The sequence below is a fragment of the Leptopilina heterotoma genome, unplaced genomic scaffold (assembly GCF_015476425.1).
Source record: "Leptopilina heterotoma isolate Lh14 unplaced genomic scaffold, ASM1547642v1 Lhet_26, whole genome shotgun sequence".
Lineage (NCBI taxonomy): Eukaryota > Metazoa > Arthropoda > Insecta > Hymenoptera > Figitidae > Leptopilina > Leptopilina heterotoma.
Window position 1 is genome coordinate 3,253,617 of NW_025110969.1, and position 24,171 is coordinate 3,277,787.

A 24,171-nucleotide genomic window follows, 5' to 3' on the forward strand; every position below is an offset into this window, starting at 1 on the left:
CCAAAGAAATCTGGCAATGGTGCGAAAAGAAAAATTTGTGGATATTCGCATCCTATATTAAGTCTAAAGACAATTTCATTGCAGATAAAGAGTCGCGCATTCTACCACCTGAGACTGAATGGGAGTTGAACAATAAATATTTTCAATTAATTGTTGAAAAATACGGAAGTTTTGACATTGACCTTTTCGCGACCAGCGTTAATAATAAATGCGATAAATTCGTTACTTGGTTCAAAGATCCAAATTCCATAGCTATTGACGCCTTTACAATTTCGTGGACAAAACATTACTTTTATGCGTTTCCTCCCTTTTCTATTATTCTAAATATATATATAAATATATATAAATATATATATATATATATGTATTAAACAAATTCATAAACGATAAAGCGGAGGGAATACTCATTATCCCCTTATGGCCTACTCAGGCCTGGTACCCTTTATTTTTAGAACTCTTGATAGAGGAACCATATTACCTTTCTCCTAAAAAAGACTTACTTATTTCTCCTTTCAGGAAGATCCATCCCCTAGCAGAGAGCCTTACCCTGGTGGCAGGGAGGTTATCGGGAAAGCATTTCGAAGAAGAGGGGTTCCGGAGAGCGCGATTCCATTAATGGTAAAATCGTTGTCAGTTGGGACACTAAAACAGTACGACAAACCACTTTGACTATGGTGGGACTTTTGTTTAAGAAAGAAGATTCAAATATTCGATGCCAAAGCTACGGAAATTATAATGTTTTTAACTGAAATTTTAGACAACATTAACACTTATGGCACCTTAAACTCGTTCCGATCAGCAATTTCTTTAATAACAATGTCAGAAGTTGGCTCCGATCCGTTAATGAAGAGATTTTTTAAAGGTATTTCGATCGAAAAGCCGCAAGCACCTCGCTAAGACATCACATGGGACCCTCAAATAGTTGTCACCTATATAAAAACATTAGATGAAAATTCAAAATTATCTTTGAAACTTTTGTCCTACAAGCTCGTAGTCTTATTAGCATTAACTACTTCACAAAGGGTGCAGACTCTGTCAAAAATTTCAATACAGAATATTATAATTTCAGACGAAATAATCCAGATCAAAATTCCAGGTAGAATAAAAACCTCAGGAGTCAATAAATCGCAGCCGTGCTTAAAACTTCCATTTTTTCAAGAGGAACCAGAAGTGTGTGTCGCTTCGACATTATCAGAATATATTAAACGGACTGAACCAATTAGAGGAGATGTTGAGGAACTTTTCATTACTTTTAAAAAACCCAATAAAGCAGCTTCGAGTCCAACACTCTCACGATGGATCAAGTGCATATTAACAGAAAGTAGAATTGGTACCTCTTTCTTTAAAGCCCATAGCACACGACATGCATCTAGTTCGGCAGCTAAACGACAAGGAGTTAGTGTGGACATTATCTTTCAGACAGCAGATTGGACAAAAAAGTCACTTGCTTTTACAAAGTTCTACGATAGGCCACTTCTTAATGAAGACACCTTCGCAAAGGCCGTAATTTTAAATAATAATATAACTCATAAATCAGATTAATAATCATTATATAGTTTGTAATACAAAATTGAAAATTGTAAGAAAATTAGTCAAGTCGTAATTATATGAGTCGTCTCGTTCGAATAGATCATTCCCTCCCTACCCAGTAAAATTATTTAAATAAATTTGTACCCTATTTCGCTATTTGGGAGCTTTAAAATAATGAGGTTCCGGAAGTGCGTAGACGCCATAGAGGACGCATGGCGGGTAGGCGGGAAATATATCAAATTCAAAAAAGCTTTAAAAACTGTGATTGGATCATACAGATAGAGTATGGGGCGCATGATTATTCCTCAAATTTCAATTTCCTAATGTTCAAAACATCGAAATTCTTATCATTGAAACATCATTTCGCATAATTTTCAGTTTTCGAAATTTCATTCAACATAATTTTTAATTTATCGATTTATTCTTTATCCTATTATTTAAATAGTCGAATTGTTTTTTAATATAATTTTTAATATGTCGAAAATTTTTTTGACATACATTTTGTTTTTCCTAATGACTATTTGTCATAATTATTAATCCTCCGAATTGCCATTTGACATAAATTACATAGGCCAACAAAATTTGATTCAATTTACTTTCCAAGAATCAGACAATACTTTTCCGAAGAATTTCGACGTGCTGAATCCGAATCTGCCCTCAAAATAGACCCATCACGTCAGGTTTTCGAGATATTTTAACCTAAAAGTGCAAAAAACCTGTTTTTAGTTATATTTGATGTCATGTAACATGAAGAGATAATTTTTTATTTAAAAAGTCAATATTGCATCTAAAAGTGCTACTCTTCCCCTTTAATATCCATTTTGAAAATTTAAAAAATCTTCATTTGTCTCTGAGTTGAATCTCTGAGTTGTTCGTTGAATTTTTTGAGTTTGTCGAATTCTTCGAAAACTGAGTAGAAACAGACAAAACTTCGATAATAAAGCAGATTTTAACTAAAAACATCTAAATTTTAAATAGTTCTGAGGATTTTTGATATAACTGAATACGAATTCGATATCAGATTGACAGAATTGAAAATGGCATATTTTAGGCAAATACAATCAATTTTAAGTCAATCATCTGCCATATTGTATACGCCATTTTCAATTCTGTCAATCTGATATCGAATTCGTATTCAGTTATATAAAACATCCTCAGAACTATTTAAAATTTAGATGTTTGTAGTTAAAATCTGCTTTATTATCGAAGTTTTGTCTGTTTCTACTCAGTTTTCGAAGAATTCGACAAACTCAAAAAATTCAACGAACGATTACTCAAAGACAAATGAAGATTCTTTAAATTTTCAAAATGGATATTAAAGGGGAAGAGTAGCACTTTTAGACGCAATATTGACTTTTTAAATAAAAAATTATCTCTTGATGTTACATGACATCAAATATGACTAAAAACAGGTTTTTTGCACTTTTAGGTTAAAATATCTCGAAAACCTGACGTGATGGGTCTATTTTGAGGGCAGATTCGGATTCAGCACGTCGAAATCCTTCGGAAAAGTATTATCTGATTCTTGGAAAGTAAAGATTTACTTTCTTGTCGGCCTGTGTTATTTATTTATTTTCAAACCTTCGAAATATTATATTACATAACTTTCATTTATCGAAATTTTATTTGTCATAATGTTCATTTACTCGAATTATCAAGTGACATAAAGCGCATTTACTCGAATTCTCATGTGACATAACCTTCAAATCTTCGAAATGTCATATTTAAGAAATTTCATTTATCGAAATTTTATTTGTCATAATGTTCATTACTCGAATTATCAAGTGACATAAAACGCATTTACTCGAATTCTCATGACACATAATCTTTAAATCTACGAAATGTCATATTTTAGAAATTTTACTTTATAGAAATTTTATTTGTCATAATTTTCATTTATTCGAATAACCATTTAACATAACATTTATTTGTTTGAAATTCCATTTGACATAATTTTCAAACATCCGAATTACTTTTTAACCTATAATGCAAGTCACAGAAATTTCATTTGTCCCAAAAATAACAATGGAATTTTCAAATATTTTTCTCATTTCTATTGTTATTTTAGAACAAATTAAATTTCTGTGACTTGCATTATAGGTTAAAAAGTAATTCGGATGTTTGAAAAGTATGTCAAATGGTTATTCGAATAAATTAAAATTATGACAAATAAAATTTCTATAAATTAAAATTTCTGAAATATGACATTTCGTAGATTTAAAGGTTATGTCTCATGAGAATTCGAGTAAATGCGTTTTATGTCACTTGATAATTCGAGTAATGAACATTATGACAAATACAATTTCGATAAATGAAATTTCTTAAATATGACATTTCAAAGATTTGAAGGTTATGTCACATGAGAATTCGAGTAAATGCGCTTTATGTCACTTGATAATTCGAGTAAATGAACATTATGACCAATAAAATTTCGATAAATGAAAGTTATGTAATATAATATTTCGAAGGTTTGAAAATTAAATCAAATGGCAATTCGGAGGATTAATAATTATGAAAAATAGTCATTCGGAAAAACAAAACGCAGTGTCTATTTCGCCCGTTTACGGGCGAAATAAGAAGAATGAATTATTTCGCCCGTCATGAAATCTAAGTAAGTGGGGGAAACGGGCGAAATAGTAGTGGTAAATTATTTCGCCCGTTTATGGTTTTCTAATTAATATTTCTGACAAAAAAGGTTAACTTGTCACTTGCTTCTGTATATATGACGTATATATGAGAAAAGTGAATATAGGTTAGTTTCGTCGCGCAGTTGCGCACGCGCCATTTCAAATTCAAATAATTATGTATGTTTACTTGTTTGTTTATATCATTAACAACCAAATTATGTTTGATAAATAAAAAAAACTATAGTGAGAACAATGCAAAAAATAATTTCCATTTTTAAGTGGCAGATAATAAGCCGAACCCCCCATTTGAAGGCTCTTTGATACTTATTCGGTCTCTGTCTTACTTTACTTGATATAAGAGTTCAAGGTTTTTTTTGTATATTTTTATACAGAATTAATAAACAAAATATTTTTGATTAAAAAATAAAAATTGTAGTGAGATTAATGCAAAAAATAATTTTCAATTTTTAATTGTAGGTAATAAGCTGAACACCCTCAAAGGCTCTTTGATACTTATTCGGTCTCTCATTTTAGGAAGGATTTAATTAAAAAGTTATATATTTTTATAGTAGTTCACTATTCTTTTTTTATCAATAGTTTTTGTGAACTTAATAAAAAACTCTGAATGTTAACATTAAATAGTTTTAAATCATTTTGCATTTTTTGCAAAACCAGTTTTTAGATCTGGGAAGCTTTTTTAAATTAACACAAATTGGATGGAACCAATCCAAACAGCTATCGCATCTTATCGATCCTTCATTATTTTCTTTTCTTTTTAATAGCATTTCACTGATGTTTTGAGTATAATAAATACTTCTTCAAAGAACTGTATGTATTCCCAAAATTTGGGAGTAGAGAATTCTGCTAATAAAGAACCTATTCCCAAGAGTTCTTCTTTTCCAATTTTTAGTTTACGCCCGTGAGTTAAAGTATGGTTTCTATTTGATGTCGACTTTTGTGCTGTAATGTTAACAGATGGTTCTGGCTGATCTTTCGGATCTTCGAAAGCACGTTCGTGATCCATGTAGTACTTCTGTGTCCAACGTTCCAAGCATAGACTTGCATCCATCAAGGAGTAATCCAAATGCTCTCGAACAGCAAAAATGTGCCTGAAAATATATAAATTACCTACTTTAAAACAAACTGACAAAAAAAGTTTTTAATTTAATTGAAAGAATTGCATAACAGGGTTGCTACAAAAATTTAATTTTATATTTGCCTGATTTCCAGACAAAATTTTGTCTTTTCCCCTGACCCTAAAAAATATTTTGGTTCATTCTAAAAATTATTAGATACTCAAAAAAATGTTCTATTATATTTATTTACAAATTTATCTAATTGTAAAATTATTTAGAAAAAAACAACAAATTCTTTTTTAAATAAATATTTAATCATTATTTTTCGATAGGAATTAAGATTTTCCAAAATATCTAATTCAAACCTTTTGAAATTCAATAAGTTATAAGAATACTATTTTCAAATTCGTTTGTTTACAATTCAATTTAACACGAAATTTTGTCTATTCAAAAATTCTTTAATTAATTATATATTCAAAAATAAAAGCATTAAATAATTTTTTTTTAAATTCAGTTAAACTTTTTGAAAAAAATTAATTCTACAGAATTGTTAGTTAAAAGTATGAAAAATTCATATTTTCTAAGATTTTGATTTTAAACCTTTTGAAAATTAAATTATTTCTAAAAAATTACGCTGCAATGCTTTTAATGTTCAATTAGTATCTAAAATTTTAACTGAAATCCATTTTTAATCAATATTTATTAGAAAATTCTATACGAGAATTCAATTATCTATTTATTTTCCAATCAATTAAATACAAAAATAAATAATTTATTGAATAATTGAAGGTTTCTCAAAATTGAATTCTTATATAGAATTTTATCAATAAATTTTTAAATCATTAAATTTTTTCGATAAATTGTACTAAATTTTTTAAGAATAACTAAATTTTTTCGAGGAATTTTATTAAAATTGTAGTAAAAAAAATTGAAATTTTTTTTTAGTTTTATTATTTATAAAAATAATTGAATACCTAAATCAAATTTTATTATTTACGAAAATAAATAAATCTTTGTAAAAAAAATTGCATAGTTTAATGAAATAATGGAATTATTAAGAAGAAATTTTTTAATAAATTGGAAAATAATTGAATACATATGATATTTTTATTATCTATGAAAATAATTAAATATTTCCGTAGAATTTTATCAAAATTTATTTTAAATAATTGAATTCTTTTGGAAAATTTTATTAAAATAGTAGATATTGAAAAATCATTAAATTGAGAAAAAAATTTTAAAATAATCGAAATTTTGCCAAAAAAAATCCAATTTTTAAAAATCTAAGTTCTTTAAAATTTCTAATTAAATTCATTAAAAATTGAAGATTTATAAAATTTTAAATTAATACCTTTTAAAGTTTATCTATTTGTGAATGAAGTTATTTTATTAGAAATTATTGTCAGCAATAGGAAAAATTGAAGGTTTTTTGTTAATTTTATAGTTTATGAGGCAAACAAAAAACACAAAAATTTAGAATTTTTTATGAATTATAAAAATGTAATTTTCCCAGTGCTTTTAATAAAAATTCCTGACTTTTTCCTGACCAATTCTACTTTCCCTGATTTTTCCCTGAATTTTCCTGACCTGTAGCAACCCTGAATAAGCAATAACAAAAATCTTTTAAAATTAAATAATGAAAAAAATTATATAATTTGTTACACACCTACAAGGTAATCCCATTAACAGATTTTCATTGCAATCACATTTATTGTGAGTAACATTTCGAATTCGCGTACTGCCATCACGTTGCACAGATAATGTACCAGTGTTTGATGATAATCCAGTAATCTTATAGACAAATCTCTTGTCCAACTCCTTACGCACAAATTGAAATCCATAACTAATTAGAATTCTGTTATAAAAGTGTTCTGGACTACCTTCTCCAAAGGGTAAAGCTTTTGTTTTCAAATACGAGTAAGCAGCTACTACGTCATGCTCACTATTCCTCGTTGAAATGAGAATAAAAAAGTCTATTATAAATTGCTCCAAAGTAGCAAACTTTGTAGTAATAGACTTAATTTTCCCATTCAGGGACTCTAAACGGTTGTTGGTAGTATTCATGAATGACATTTTCATTAAGTTACTACTTAGAGTTCTTGTCAAAATAAGTAATAACTGCTTTTGGCGTCTCGGTTTTTAAACGGTTATAAAGAGAAAAATATTCCTTATCATTATTTGAATATAACATTTTTTGAATGATGGCTTTCGCTGTGTCTCTTTGGCCTTTAGTTATTTCCAACTTCTCTGCAAAAAGTACGCTCAGTATGGAAGATACATATAAGAACTTTCGCATTCGGGAAACTTTGTTTAAAAATTTCTCTTTCCGAAATATCTTTATCTGCCATTATAGTCTTAACTTTTTCCCATGAAGGATTTTTTTAAAATGTATCCACGAACCATCTTATATTATCGTGAGTTTCATGCATTAAAATGCATCCTACCACGATTTGCGTCTGGCCCTGAGAATCTTCAACCACAATCAGATAAAGAGGTGCTCTTAAATCAAGCAACTTATATGTTGCATCCACACCTATGAACTTGGGATAAGCAGCCATATATTTTTTCATATCGTTAGTGATGAACATAATTCCTTCGAATATATCACCCTCTTTAATTAAAAGTTCACAATCGGCACCTGAAATGTGTATGATAGACTGTAATTACATTGTAAAAAATATTTGTTTCTAAATTTTTTTTAAATCATAGTATAAAAAAACTTATAAAACTAAATCAAATTAAGTTTACCATAGTCATTTTGGAGCGTGGAAATTGCTTTCATTAAGTCATTTCCATCCTACGTTCGAGGTATTAAATTGCACAAATCTTTAGACAGAACTTTTTTTCGTGTTAAAGTTTGCAATTGCTGTTTAACTTTTTTTTATTGGCGTTTAACTTTAGTTCTTGGATAGCCAATTCTTTTTCCTCGCTATTTAGCCTTCTATTTTCGGGTAAGCAGTCATATAAAGCCTGTAAGGAATAAATTTTTAATAATTTAAAAAAAATGTGAATAATTGAATGTTTCATAAAATTGGATTTCTAAAAGTTATTGAAAAAATGAATCTTTTTATATAAATATATTTTCAATAACTACTTAATTTTTCAAATAGTTTTTAAATATTCATGAAAAATTATTCATTTAGTGTTGTAACAAAAATTGTGTATTTCCCTGATTTCTAAATTAAATTAATCAAAACTTTAATCATTTTCCTAAATAAATATTTAAATACTTCTTATTTCTTTTTTCGCAGGAAATAAAATTTAAAAAATTTCAACTTCTGAATAATAATAATAATAATAATAATTAATAAATTAATTAATAAAAAATTATTAATTATTATTATTAATTATTTATTAATTAATTAAATTAATTTTTTTAATTTAAATAATTTAATAATTTCTAAACATTTAAACTATAATCCTTCGAAAAATTCAATTATTTAATTTCTACATTTTTAAACTAAACTTCATCTCTAAATCAATTATTTATATTAATTTTTAATAATTTTCCGAAAGTTCTTCGAGAATTCAATATTATTTAAATACAAAAATTCAATTTTTTATAATAATAGAAACCCTCCATTTTTCTTTTTAAAGATATTATGGTAGAATATTTTCAAAAAATTTAATAAATAAATTCGTAAAATTAACTTTTTAAAAATATTTCTAAATCATTTTTGAAAAATGTGTTACGATCCTAATTATTATAGTTTCCCTAATGTTTCCCGATTTTATTTTAAAATTAATTAAAATAGGGAGGGGAGTAGTAAATAACAAGAAATTACTTTAGTTGAACAAATATATGTGTATTTTATGAAATAAGATAAAATCGATGAAAATAAGAGATGGACATAGGCTTTCTAATGTGAGTCTTAGAGTGGTTTGATTGTTTACCTTGGGACAAAGGGTGATGCTAGTCGCTCAGGTATAATGGCACTAGTCCGTTAATGGTTGACTAATTGTAAGTGGATGCAGTATTGTGTCTCGAGAAACAGGAACACTCCTTTCAAATGGCAAATTTGACTTCCAGATTGACTTTCCAAAATGCACTTTTGAAATTACGTAGAGTAAAGGACAACTACTGAAACTGAGTTTAGAGCACTGCGTCGTAGAGAACCACTTGTTATAGATAAAATTTTAAGACTGGACTTGTACGGAGCACCACTTCTCAATTTGAGACTTATAATTTTGACGACTACATTTTCTTGACTGACTTCTTAGACTGAAGTGCTGTTGATGGTCTGGCTCTTCTTATACCCAAATTTGGCTGCGTATTTTATAAATTGTACGTGTTTCCATGTATTTTACGAATCGTCCACGTTTTCATGTATTTTACAAATTGTACGAGTTTCCATGCATTTCAGAATCTCCTTTGTTACTGGAACACTTGTGGTGACTCACTATTAGATCGCACGTGTACATTCCCTTATTACTTATGTTATTTTATAATTTTGTTATTAATTGTTTATAATTTGTTACAATTTGTTAATTATAATTGTTTAAATTTGTTATTTATTATTACAATTTTGTTGTTGTTGATATTTATTATTACAATTCTATTATTTAATATCTATTATTACAATTTATTATTGTTTATTATTATTTCTTAAAGTTTGTTGTTAAGATTGTTATATTTAACTATTTATTACATTTTGTTATTATTTGTTAATATTTACAATTTATTATTGATTACTATTAATATTTATATTTATTATTTATAATAATATGTAAATAACAATTTTGATATTAACTTTTATTATGATTATTACTATTATTATTAATTATTATTAATATTATTAATTAACATGATTATTATTATTAATTATTAAGATTAATTATTATTCTACATATTATTATTGGAAATAGGTTACGGTGACGTAACAAATGTCTAAAAAATTGAAATTTTATAAAATCTTTTTTAAAAAATAATTGAGTTTGAAAAATTTTTTTTTAAGAATTTTAATTACATATTAATAATTTCTCAAAAATTCTGAAATAAGAAATTTTTAAAAATTTTAATTTAATTTTTCGAAAATAATTGAAATATTTTTATATAATTTAAAAAAAATAATTTTTTAAAGAATTTTAATTAAAAATTTTGAATATGATTATTTTCTCCAAAATGTTAAAAATAATTCTAAAAAATTTTAATATTATTATTTTGTGAACCTATATGTGACCGGGACTGAGAAAAGGGACCTACTTACCAAAAAATCGATTTTTTTTATGATGGTTTCTTATAGTTTAAGGTCCTAGAAATACAATGCAATCAGTCCAGATTGTTAAAAAAAATTTTTTGCAATTGTTTAAACAAATTTAAAAAAAAAATTTTTTTAATTTTTTTTATGAAAATATAAATAATTTTAAGACAAAAAATACTCTTGGTTGTCTAAGTGTCAAGAATATATTCCCTAAATCTTAAATTGAATGCCTAAACCATTTACAAAAAATTCGACTTAATTCCTCGAAGATGATCGCCAAGTATACACCGTCATCGGCAACCTGGTTGTGCAAGTCAAAAAATAACTATGGATTATTGTAGACTTCAGAAATATTCATTATTGTATCAGTTCTGAACTTGCATAAAAAATTTCAGACCTCTAGGACATCCGGAAGTCTTTTAAATTAATTTTGAAAATTCCATAATTTGACTTTTGCAAAATAAATTGTTTATAACAATTACAGGGTTGTTTGAACAATTATTTAACCATGAAAATCGGATTCAGCATAAAAAAATACATAAAGAACACTCATCATGTTAATTTAAAATGTAAAATGTTTCAAGAAACCTAATTTATTTGGATAGAAAACTTTAAACGCGTTTTTCTCGAAAAGTTGATTTTGGTAAGTAGGTCCCTTTTCTCAGTCCCGGTCACATATATATTTGAATTTTCGGAAATATTAAAAATATTTAATATCGAAAATATTGAAAATTGAATTTAAAAAATTAGAACGAAATAATTCAGAGAATTACTTGTTTCAAAACTATTTTTACATTATTTTTAGAACCTAATTTTCATTAATTTTTATTTTTATTCAATTTATACTTCAAGATTATTCATTTTCCAATTTTGCAATTAACTAAGCTGAATAATATACCTCGAATTTTGCAATTAACAAACATGAATCTCACAATAATACTGATCTTGTTAAATTTTAAAATTTGGAAAAAGCATGTTTCTAATAAGTCTTTTGTGCAAGGCATTAATCAACATTTATAATTATTTGTTTAAATATGTGTTAAATTGCTATATTCATAAAACATCATTATGTAGTAAAAGAAGAATTATGTAGCTTAAGAAGACTAAAAAATGCACATTATTACATATAACAGAGACGTAGTTTATGAAAGACTCGTAAAATACCAATATATGTATAATAAATCTAAAAATATTCTAAATCTGGCGGCCATATTGGCTCTGATCTTCTGTATTTTTAAAATCTGATCTCAGCTTCATAATTAGTGATCTCAAAAACCTCTAGACACCAAGTTTCATTGAAATTTTTTAATAAAATCAAATTTTTTAAAAATTCGTCCGCCATATTGGATCCGCCATTTTGAATTTTTCTAATTTGACCTTAGATTCGTAATCAGCGACCTTAAAAACCTCTAGATACCAAGTATCATTACAATCAAACAATTTTTTCAAAATTCATCCGCCATATTGGATCCGCCATTTTGAATTTTTTGAATCTGACCTCAGATTCGTAATCAGCGACCCCAAAAACCCCTAGGTACCAAATTGTAGATAAATCCAACAGTGTGAAAAATTTGTGCATTTGGAAACAATTTTATGGGTGAAAATAGGTACGCAGGAGGGTTAATTAACTATTAAATAAAAAAAATTCGATTTATTTTTGGTAAATAAAATTTACTATTATCTTTATTAACGGTTTTTCACTCACTTCGATTCTCGCTGTCCAGTTAACTTTGACTTTTGATAACTCCTTCCTCCGTGTTTACACACATATTTAATTGAATGATATTCAATGCCCTCCTTCAAAACTTTGTCTTTAGAAGGCTTTGAACTGTCTCTGCTTTTTCCTTTAACGCAATTTCTTATTTCAAAAGAAGAAAACGTTTCTTCTTCAAACTTTTCTATTTTTTTCTTAATTCAGAAAAACTAGAAAAGGTATCATCAACTTTGAGACATACGGCTTTAAGAAAAAAAAAATTTTTATAAATAAAAACAATTTCTTCAATTTATAGCATTAATATCTTATAATATTATATATTATTTTATCTTTTTAATTTAAAAATTTTTATAAAATATTGTACTCTATTACAATTATTTATTTATTATGAAAATATTAAAATAGTACAGATTTATTAAATTTTCAGTATTTATTATATTAGAAATAATATTAAGTTATTAAATTTAAATATTTTATACAAAATTAAAATTTTAATATTAATTATATTTAAAATTTCATTCAATTCTTTATAATTTTAAGTAATAAATTAATTTCTACTTACCTATTTCCTCGATTTCAGAATTCATTTTTCTTTTTTTTCCACGGTAAAATCACGAATACGTCCGTTTTCAGACAAATCTCAGATAGAAATAATATTAATTTGAATTTTGTTTTACAAAAAGTCAAATAAAGGACAAGGGGTAAATTTCATTCAAACCGCGAAGATTTAAAACATCTTAATTTATAGTTTTTATACAATTTAATTTTATTTCCTTTTTTATGATTTACATTTGTTAAAAAAATTATGTAGTAATCAGCGACCCCAAAAACCCCTAGAAAAAAAATAAAATAAAAGTTGGGTGGGGGAAATCCAATATGGCTGACATCAGCTGATTTACCAGAGGACAAACAATGCATTGAATTCAATGGGACAAATCAGTTTTTTAACCATAACTTTTTAAATATTCATTTTTGAACCATAGTGTAATGGAAAATTATTCTTAGAAAACCCCTACATATACAAAACTGTTATAATACATTCATACATTAAAAGCTAATATGCTTGTTACAATTTATATATTATTTGACTTATTCGTACTTACCTTCTTTAGTAATAGACGACATTTACTATAATATGTTTACAAAAATATTGACAAAAAAAAGGTGTAAACTATTATAAAAATTATTTTTTAATTAAATCACTCTAAAATGATCTACACATAATTATTTGAATTTGAATTTGGCGCGTGCGCAACGTGCGCAACAAGGTAGTTCAAGTTGGGTGGGGGAAATCCAATATGGCTGACATCAGCTGATTTACCGGAGGACAAACAATGCATTGAATTCAATGGGACAAATCAGTTTTTTAACCATAACTTTTTAAATATTCATTTTTGAACCATAGTGTACCCAGTGTGCACGTTCCGTAACAATTCCGGAACCGTTCTGTAACTGTTCTTTATTTCCATTAACTGTTACAGAACAGTTCCAGAACGTGCACACTGGGTAATGGAAAATTATTCTTTATTTATCGAAATCTATTTTTTAACCCTTGTGTTCATACCCGGGTACCCACGACTACAGATTTTTTCATTTTACTCACGTAAATATTAAAATTTTGTCTCGGCGCTTCAGATCTACGTTATTTATGATAAATAAAAGCCATTTCTTCAAAAAAAAATTTTTTGTTTGCTATAAATAAATAAAAAATTAGTTTAAACTATAGGTATGCAGTGTCAGCACTCTGGGTGGCTGAGACAAATTGTTTAAAAATTTATTAGATTAACTTGAAATTTGTTACTCGGGGGTTTTTGGGGTCGCTGATTACGAATCTGAAGTCAGATTTTGAAAATTCAAAATGGCGGATCCAATATGGCGGACGAAAATTTAAAAATGTCATTATATTCACTTGAAATTTGTTACTCGGGGGTTTTTGGGGTCACTGATTACAAATATGATGTCAGTTTTTGAAAATTCAAAATGTCGAATCCAATATTAGTAAACGCCACATTGGATCCGCCATTTTTAATTTTCAAAAACTGACATCATATTCGTAATCAGTGACCCCAAAAACCCCCGAGTAACAAATTTCAAGTGAATCTAATGACATTTTAAAAATGTCGTCCGCCATATTGGATCCGCCATTTTGAATTTTCAAAATCTGACATCATATTCGTAACCAGCGACCCCGAAAACCCCCGAGTAACAAATTTCAAGTGAATCTAATGAATTTTTAAACAATTTGTCTCAGCCACCCAAAGTGCTGACACTGCATACCTATAGTTTAAACTAATTTTTTATTTATTTATAGCAAACAAAAAATATATTTTTGAAGAAATGGCTTTTATTTAACATAAATATCAAAGATCTGGAGCGCTGAGACAAAATACCCCTGGTTTAGCTGGTCAGATTATTTTTTATAAATGTTTTGCTATAGTGGGTACCCGGGTACCCCGGGTGTGAGACAACGTAGAATTTGTTGGGTATGGACACAAGGGTTAAAACAATGAAACCAAAATATTAAATTTTATTGTTTTAAAAAATATATTTCGATAAATAAAGAATAATTTTCCATTACACTATGGTTCAAAAATGAATATTTAAAAAGTTATGGTTAAAAACTGATTTGTCCCATTGAATTCAATGCATTGTTTGTCCTCCGGTAAATCAGCTGATGTCAGCCATATTGGATTTCCCCCACCCAACTTGAACTACCTTACTGCGCGACGAAACTAACCTATATTCACTTTTCTCATTTAAGGTACTCTCTCGGATTCGTTCTTGAACCTTTGTGCAACCTACTTGTCTAAATCGCGGCGAGAAAAATCCCTCGCCCTATAACACAGGACCACAAAATTTTTTTTTAAAGAAAGTATTGACCGGACCATGTTTTTTATATGTTTTTTGGGTCGCTGAATTCGAATCCGAATTTAGTTTTGCGCCATCACGTCAAGTTTCTTCAAAATGGCGGATCCAATATGGCTGTCAAATTTTTGAAAAATGTATTAGATTTACTTGAAATTTGTTACTCGGGGGTTCTTGAGGTCGCTGAATACGAATTTCACCTTAGTTTTAAAAAATAAAAAATGGCGGATCCAATATGGCTAACGAATTATTTAAAAATTTATCAGTTTTTGAATTTTTGAAAACTAAGGTGAAATTCGTATTCAGCGACCCTGAAAACCCCCGAGTATAACGTTTCAGGTAAATCCAATAATTTTTTAAAAATTGGTTAGTCATATTGGATCCGTCATTTTGAATTTTTGAAAACTAAGGTGAAATTTGTATTCAGCGGCCCCAAGAACCTCCGAGTAACAAGATTCAGGCGAATCGGATGAATTTTAAAAAAATCGATGCCATATTGGATCCGCCATTTTAAATTTGGAATATTTACGAGTTTTTTTGATTGTTTAACATTATATAATATTTTTTCAGTGATTTAAAGTTGTCTTTTAATAGAATCTTCTGTTTATTTTTATTTAAATCTTGTTTACAGTCAGTTTTTTTTAATTTTATTAATTTATGAAGAAACTTGACGTGATGGCGGAAAACTGAGTTCGGATTCGAATTCAGTGACCCAAAAAACATATAATAGACATAGTCCAGTCAATACTTTCTTTAAAAAAATGTTGTGGCCCTGTGTAATTAATATGTGCATCAAAACTACATTTTAATTGAATTTTTCAAGTGTGTGATCTATTGAAACTCTCATTTAACTATATTTTAATCGTCAGTGCAGGAAATTATTAATTTGCATAACTAACCTCAAAAATCCCAACCCACGTGTTAATTTAAACAAGACTTATAACCTCAATTTAAAGATTTGGAAATCTATTACAATAGTCAAAACCTGATTTGCATATTAATGTTCAGCGAATTTTTACAATCTGGATTCGACAATTACCTAATATTATAATATTGCAATCACAATCAATTAAAGTCAAAAACCAATTTAATTGGATTTAGGCAAGCAATTAAGTCCCTTCTTTTATCCTACATCTCCCTAAAAGTAAGGTAAGGTTAAAACAGATTATTTGTTTAACTGCTACAGCTTGTATACTCGCTTATTGAATGGTATGTGATTTGAATTGCTTATTATTTGTTTTAATGCAGATTATGATTTTTAACTTTTACATGTAAGCTTTGTTATGCCGAGGAGTTTTTTTGTTATTATTATAACTATTGCTCGTAATCTACAATATGGATAAAAATACTCATATTTCACCTATTTCTAGTGACGCGGGACCTGGGGAAGAATCATCTCTATCGCCAATTTACTATTCTCCAACTGATAAATCAACTTTACTTAAATCCAAATTTGGCACTTCCACCCCGGGACCTCATCGCTCGCGACTTTTTAAAAGAGACATTCACTCCACAAGTTGGTCCGACAATTCCAAAAACAACTCATCTACGCAGAATGTACACAAACGTATGTGTGATCCAGAAAACATGACACCAAATACTGGTGAGTTATTAAATCCACAAGACAATCCAAACGATCAACATAATCAGAATGTTTTAGCAACAACAACTCTTTCTCAGCAATCTGTTCTCCCTCCTTTATCTCATAATCCTTTACCAACAAACAACGAAATGCTTCTGTGGCAAGTGAACCAAGTTCCTTTACAAGGAAATTTAAGATACATTCTATCAATGAATCCACCTTTTATCGTCATTCTCCAATTTGATTCGCTTCATGACCCTTCAATTAATTTAGAACGTTACAGTCCCATCGCCTTAGCAAAAAAGATCCGAACGATTACTCCAGGACCCTGTAACGAATAATTATGTTAATCGTAGGGCCCAAATGTGTAAAGAGACTTGAGTGGGTTATGATCATGACTATTCGTTAATTTCCGAAAATATACGAATTATTTCTTGTAACGCGGTAGAATCGCCGGCGAGGTGAATCTCGAGATTCACATTCGCAGGAGTCGTGGAGCTGAAACGTCGCAAACCCGATAGCGGGGTGAGTAGTAAAAATATTGTCTTGAGTATTTTGAGTGTGGTTGATTGCAAATGCATATTTGTTGTTACATTAATGGAATTATTCCAGTTTGGTTGTCCGGGGGATCAATTCGTTAGAATTGAAATTGACCTGTTTTGGATCATATTTGATTTTTCAAACAAAAACTTAATCACGAGTGTGTGAACACGAGGCGGTGGCGTGGCTTCAGCTATTCATTCTTTTTGTGTACGAGTCTTGAGATAGACGAGAGCTTGACAAGGCGTCGACTAAAGTCACTGGACTTCGTGAAACAATCATCACTCAATTTTGTCATTTCTTCCATCTACGGTGGGAACACGACTTTGTTCTAATCGAATTCCCCGAGCTCACGACTAACGACAAAAATTCAGCTAAGTACCTGCGAATTGTGTGTTGTATTTGTTAAACATAAAATTTCTCATTTGTATAATCTTTCTGTTTCAATCATAGCGTAAAAATTTAAAGTAATTAATTAACATATGAATGTACGATATCGTATTTTTCTTGATTTTACATTAACTTAGTTTCAGCTCGAAATTCTAATCAAAAATTATAACTTATAAATTTCTGTGAATGTATCGCAGTTTATAATCTTTGTAAATTTGTATGAGTATGTGTGTATGATTTTATAAAAGGCAAATATTTGATAATTGTTGTTAAATTTAGAATCCACGAAATTTAAATAAATAAATCGAGAAATTATTATACAAACTATCAAGGTCTTATTTTTTGTTTTATTATTTTAAAAAAGAAAAAATATAAGTTCAAGTAATTTAAAAAAAACATAATTCTCACAACCCTTGACTATCTCCGCCAATGGTCAAAACAGCTCTAAAATTGTTTGCTCAGTTTATTCCGATGCTAATTTGATCCTCGATTTTTTTAGGGACAATAATACTAATTATATTGCCTTCCCACCTTTGTCTTTATTTTTTTAAAAAGGATTCATCAGAAATGTTGACTTAGACCTCAGCCTAAAGGATATTTATGATAACATGGACGCTCTATCTAATCCCGTCATCTCATCACTAAAACGCAGAATAAAAGCTGATAAAACTTTCTCTGATATTGTTGAATTAACATTTAATACTCCCACTATTCCAAGAATGATCAACACATACAGCCATCTTTTTACAGTAACTCCTATGACTTGGCTTCATCATCTGATTGCCCAAGATATTCCTACGAATTTGAATTGACCAAAACTTGTTATATCCAAAATCTTGGATTTCAGGGGGCCATTGATTTTCTCGATGCAAGGGGTATCTTACCTCCATCTTCTCCAAAAAACTCTCCACAAAATAAAAGGGCCAGCACACCGAAAACTCAAACTATCTCTAACGATCAAATTAAAGATAAAAATAAAAATTTAACGCAAAATCGAGCTCTTAACATAAACATCATAGACAGTGTCTCACAAAAACACCTATTTATGGAACAAGCCTTAAAAGAAACTCAAAACGCTAACGATTCACTTGACTCTTCAATGAATCAAGTGTAATATATTTTTTTTCTGTTTTATAAAATATAAATCCCTCTGATTAAATCCACTACTTTATTAATTTGTTTGCAACTAAATTGTGCTTTATTTTAATTTGTCTCTAAATCAAAATAAAACTTATTACGCTACATCGCAATTAAAAATTTAATTTAATTAAGGGGTTAAACCACTCTAGAGTGTCAAAAAGAGGTTCTAATTTCAACATTTTTTTAAAGAAAAGTTTAAAAGTAATGAGAAATATGTTTACATATCTCTATCAGGTACACTTTAAAGAGAAAAAAATATACTTTATAAATTTTTTTTTTGTTTAGAAACTACAGATGTACATGCACGTGATGGAAACCCTTTGTAAAAAGAATTCATTCGCGGCCGGAAAGGTTTTTGGTACAATTTTCAATCTAGAACAGAAAACAAATTTTTTTCTATTTTTACATCTCAATAGCTAGAGAAAGACGTAGGGGATTTTTTTTATGTTGCATATTTTTTTAGTTATAAACAATTTAGTGCCTATTTTATTCAGTCAAAAACTCAGTTTTTCCATAAAATGTTCACCATTTTTGCAAAAATCGATTTTAAAAAAATCCCCTACGTCTTTCTCTAGCTTTTGAGATGTAAAAATAGAAAAAAATTTGTTTTCTGTTCTAGGATGAAAATTGTACCAAAAACCTTTCCGGACGCGAATGAATTCTTTTTACAAAGGGTTTCCATCACGTACATGTACATCTGCTGTTTTTAAACATAAAAAAAATTATAAAGTATATTTTTTTCTCTTTAAAGTGTACCTGATAGAGATATGTAAACATATTTTTCATTACTTTTAAACTTTTCTTTAAAAAAAATGTTGAAATTAGAACCTCTTTTTGACGCTCTAGAGTGGTTTAACCCCTTAATATAAATAATTATCTTCAAGTCCTGGATCTTTCACAATGCATAGTTTGAGGCGTGGACATGTGACTCATTTACTTCTCAACTTTGAGATTTTCAAGCGATGCAATATGATGTGGCATGGTCGACCCCACAGCTCCCTTGTGATCGCGCTATGCTATTGTTGTTATTATACAGTCTAAATTAACGTTTAACATAATACATATTCACGAAATATTTTTCTTTTACACTATAAACAGTTCAACCAAATGAATGATTGGTGATTTTAAATTATAATCTCAAGTAAACTCAAACATTTTTTTACATTGGAACATTTAAATTGCTTGACTTTATTTTATCTTGTTTATTTATTTCGTTTTATACGTAACTAAGTAAATCTAATCTAATTAATATAAATAATTAAATTCAAGTCCTGAATCTTTCACAATGCATAGTAAGCACCGATATTGAGGTGTGGGCATGTGACTTATTTACTTCTCAACATTGATACTTTCAAGTGAAGCAATATGATGTGGCATGGTCGACCCCACGTTTCTTTTGTGATTACTTTATGCTATTGTTGATAGTATGCAGCCTAGAATTGATGTCTATCATAAGATAAACTTAATAAACATATTACTTTACATTATAAGCTATTCAACCAAATAAATGATTAATAAATTTAAATTATAATACCAAATAAACTCATATTCTTTCTATATTAAAAAATTGACGTTACTAGATTTTATTTCATTTGTTTGCTCAGTTTTATATGTTTATTTATTTGTTCAATTTTAAGTAAATAATCAACTAAGAATTTAATATATCTATTGAAAATATGAGGGATTTATAATAATAATAATAATTAACACCAAAGTTTGATAGTTTGATACTTAATTTAAGAGATGTATTTAATGAAATTGGATATATGTTGTTTAAAATAAGGATAAATAACATTAACGAACATAAATGAATAATGTGTAAATTTATGAATGTATAAGATATCCTAAATGAAAAGTAATAATTGATAAGCTTCCTCGGCATCATATTTTTACTTCCACATATTTTATTTTGTAACCTCGCTTGATTGATCCTCATTCTTGGAAATTGCCCTGTATTTTTCGGGAACATGAATAATTCCTTTACCAGACCAATATCTCCGGGTGCTTTTAAGATCTGTACATGGAACCCTAGAAGCATATTAAATAAAAGAATCGAATTGGAAACTCTTATTATGAATCACAACCCTGACATAATCTGTCTGTCTGAAACTTGGCTTACCCCTGAAAACCCTAATTGGGAAATAAAAGGATTTATCACCTTTCGCCATGATAGACATTATGCTAGAGGGGGTGGTACATTGATTCTATGTAGAAGAGAACTTGTCTCTGGTAGAATTGATCTCGACAACTGGTGCATTGATAACTTTGAAATAACAACCGTGGGGATCCAATCTGCCATCGGAAGGATAGTAGTAGCTTCCATATATATTGCCCCTAATAATCGCATTTGTAAGGAATCTTGGAATAGGCTATTTACTCAAATTACTCAATTTCCACATGTTGTCATAACAGGTGATTTTAATTCGCATTTCCCCCTTTGGGGACATGATAATTATAACAATAACGGGCTCTCTCTTACAGACACTTTGTCTGATTTTCCTTTGATCATCATGAATGAAGACACCCCTACATATCATAATATCCACACTGGTTATTCCAGTGTCTTGGATTTAGTTATTGTCTCTGCTTCATTAGCCAGCTCTACAAAAAGTGTGGTTCTTGATGATCCATACTCTTCTGATCACTTCCCGTTAATTACAAATTTTGATATCAGACCCTCCTTTTCTATATCAAATAGCACTCGTTTTAATACTTCAAAAATGAATTGGGTATTATTCCATGAAAAAATTAATAATATATCAATTAATCTTTTCAATGAAATTGACGCAGGGTCCATCCTTCCTGACACTTCTACTTACCACAAATTCATAGAGGGCATAGAAAAATGCATTATCGATTCAGGTGGTTTCAAACCAATAAGTAAGGGACGCAAGAAAGGGAAAACAAAACCCATCTGGTGGAACGATGAGTGCACCATAGCTATTGAAAAAAGATCAAACGCCAGAAAACTGTATTTCCAAAACCAAACTCATGAAGCCCTCATTCAGTATACCCGCATTGATAATGAAATTAAAGTTTTCTTACGAAAACAAAAATATGAATCGTATAAAAAATTTTGTAACACCATTAACCCCTCAATGGGTCTTAAGAAGGTATGGAGCGTGGTTAAAGGATTCCGAAGACGCAACTCCCACTGTTCAACTAACATATACAATGATCCTAACTTGCCTGAAGTAGCCTCTCTCCAACAAGAACTATTAAACACCAACATACTCCCTACACACATTCCTTATGACACCTATCCTGATGAAAACAACCCACTGAACAACCCCTTTACACCTGAAGAATTCCATCTTGCCCTCTCTTCTTGCAGAAGGGATACTGCTCCGGGCAAAGACTCTATTACCTACCCAATCCTCAAAAAATTACCAATTTCTGATCGAAAACTCTTACTAGGAATTTTTAATTATTTTTTTAAAAATAGTATTTTCCCTGAATCATGGCGAGATAACCTTCTATTGTTCATACCAAAGCCTGAAGGTAAGGGTTTTCGTCCCATTTCGCTATCATCTAATTTCTCTAAATTATTCGAAAAATTAGTTCACCGCAGGTTGGAGTTTTTAGCCGAAAATTCTGGTTGGTTCCCCCCCTTTCAATTTGGATCCAGAAAGGCAAGATCATCTACTGATTTCACGGCAGTTGCCTATTCTGACATCCTCCTAAGCTTTGAAAGGGGCGAAAACCTGTTAGCTGTATCAATTGACATTAAAGGCGCGTACGACTGTGTCAGACATGATCAATTGGTGCGGCAGATGAGTAATCTGGGAACTCCTGCTCGCATATTGAACTTTATCAACTTTATGACCTTTTCACGTAATCTTTATTTTACCAAAGATGATTCTAACCCAAGAACAACTTATGTTGGTGTTCCACAAAGGGGCGTCCTATCACTATTCCTGTATAATGTATGCACTAGTCAAATCATGAATTACATAAATTTCAACACAAAAGCAACAATTTATGTTGACGATATCTTTTTATACACTTCTCATAAGAACATTGACAATGGTATACAGGAACTGAACACTTCCATCAATAAAATTTCAACATGGCTAAAGGATTTGGGATTTAATATTTCTGTCCCCAAATGTGGTTTTTGCATTTTCTCTAGAAGTAAAATCGATTTTGATGCATATTCAGTTTAAATAAACAACCAGATTGTACCGTGCACAAAAGAGTTGAAATATCTCGGGATAATCCTTGACTCGCAACTCTCTTGGAAGTCACACATTCAACACATAACAAAACAAGCCTTAAAAGCCATCAACACCCTTAAAACTCTTGCAAAGGTTTCTTGGGGTGCATCCTCAGAGTCACTACTCATGATATTTATGGACTTGTTAGATCCTATTTAGAGTGGGGAGCGATTTTTTTCATGGGCGCTGCCAAATACCTTTTAGATAAACTTGATAGGATTCAATATATTGCCTTACGAACTATCACGGGTTGCATGTCTTCCACTCCAATTTATTTCCTCCTGATTGAGACTGGGGAAATACCACTAAAAGTTAGACGTATTTACCTCGCAACACGCTTTATAATCTTTATCTTTATAATCTTTATAATCTTGGTCACAAAATCCCTTAAACAACAACCTTAAAGTGCTTAGAACTCGTGTATTAAACTCTAGGAAACCACCAAAATATGTCACAGAAACAGGAATCTTCCGTAAATTTTCTGCATTGCATGATAAAATCGATACTTGCTTAATCACCAAAAATCCTCTGTTTTTCGATCTTCCATGGGAAGTAACCAACCTTTCAATCCCTATGAATGACCAAATTGGTCATGACATTAAAATATCCACCAATCCTAAAGAAAAACTTTTTCAATTCTTGAATGCGGAATTTCTAAACTACGTATATATCTTTACTGATGGCTCATGTTTTCCTAATCCAGAAAGCTCGGGTGCGGGTTTTTATATCCCTCGTGATAACTTCCGGTTCGGAGTTCCTCTTCCCGGATATATTTCCTCCACTTCAGCCGAACTCTACGCTATTTATGCTGCCTTAAAGTACGCAATATCCGTCAGTATCCAAAATTTAGTTATTCTATCCGATTCCTTAACAGCAATTACTCAAATATCGAAAAGATCATCCTTGTCTAACAAAGATTCTAAATTGCCCTATAAAATTGCAGACTTAATCCTAAATTCTCCTTTCAAACTTAATATACACCTGGTGTGGATTCCTAGTCACACAAATGTCCAAGAGAACATGATTGCTGATAGTATTGCAAAATTCTCTGCTTCATTAATTATTCCCCCAAAAAAGATTGCCTCTATTGGCGATGTCTTTACATGGGAAAAAAAATATGTTGCTACAATCAAAAAGTCTTTGGCCGTATAAAAATCATTCCATAACTGCTGAGAGAGTTTTAAACAAAATCAAATTTGATACAAAAAGACCATGGTATCGCGGGATGGAACTGACAAAGGGTCACACCAGTTTGGTAACTAGACTCCGTATCAATCATATTTGTACTG

The 24,171-nt window shown here is 29.4% G+C and overlaps 2 protein-coding genes across 2 annotated transcripts; both read right to left on the bottom strand.

Annotated features, from left to right (window-relative positions):
* Positions 1 to 4,715: 4,715 nt before the first annotated feature.
* Positions 4,716 to 7,318, bottom strand: LOC122503339. The gene is made up of 2 exons (XM_043613841.1): positions 6,900 to 7,318; positions 4,716 to 5,266 (listed from the first exon to the last, which is right to left on the bottom strand). The coding sequence occupies exons 1-2, from the start codon at positions 7,310 to 7,312 to the stop codon at positions 4,933 to 4,935; spliced, it is 747 nt and encodes a 248-aa protein (XP_043469776.1). The 5' UTR covers positions 7,313 to 7,318; the 3' UTR covers positions 4,716 to 4,932.
* Positions 7,319 to 7,480: 162 nt separating this feature from the next.
* Positions 7,481 to 9,690, bottom strand: LOC122503340. The gene is made up of 3 exons (XM_043613842.1): positions 9,128 to 9,690; positions 7,982 to 8,203; positions 7,481 to 7,871 (listed from the first exon to the last, which is right to left on the bottom strand). The coding sequence occupies exons 2-3, from the start codon at positions 8,013 to 8,015 to the stop codon at positions 7,615 to 7,617; spliced, it is 291 nt and encodes a 96-aa protein (XP_043469777.1). The 5' UTR covers positions 8,016 to 8,203; positions 9,128 to 9,690; the 3' UTR covers positions 7,481 to 7,614.
* Between the last annotated feature and the right edge of the window lie 14,481 nt (positions 9,691 to 24,171).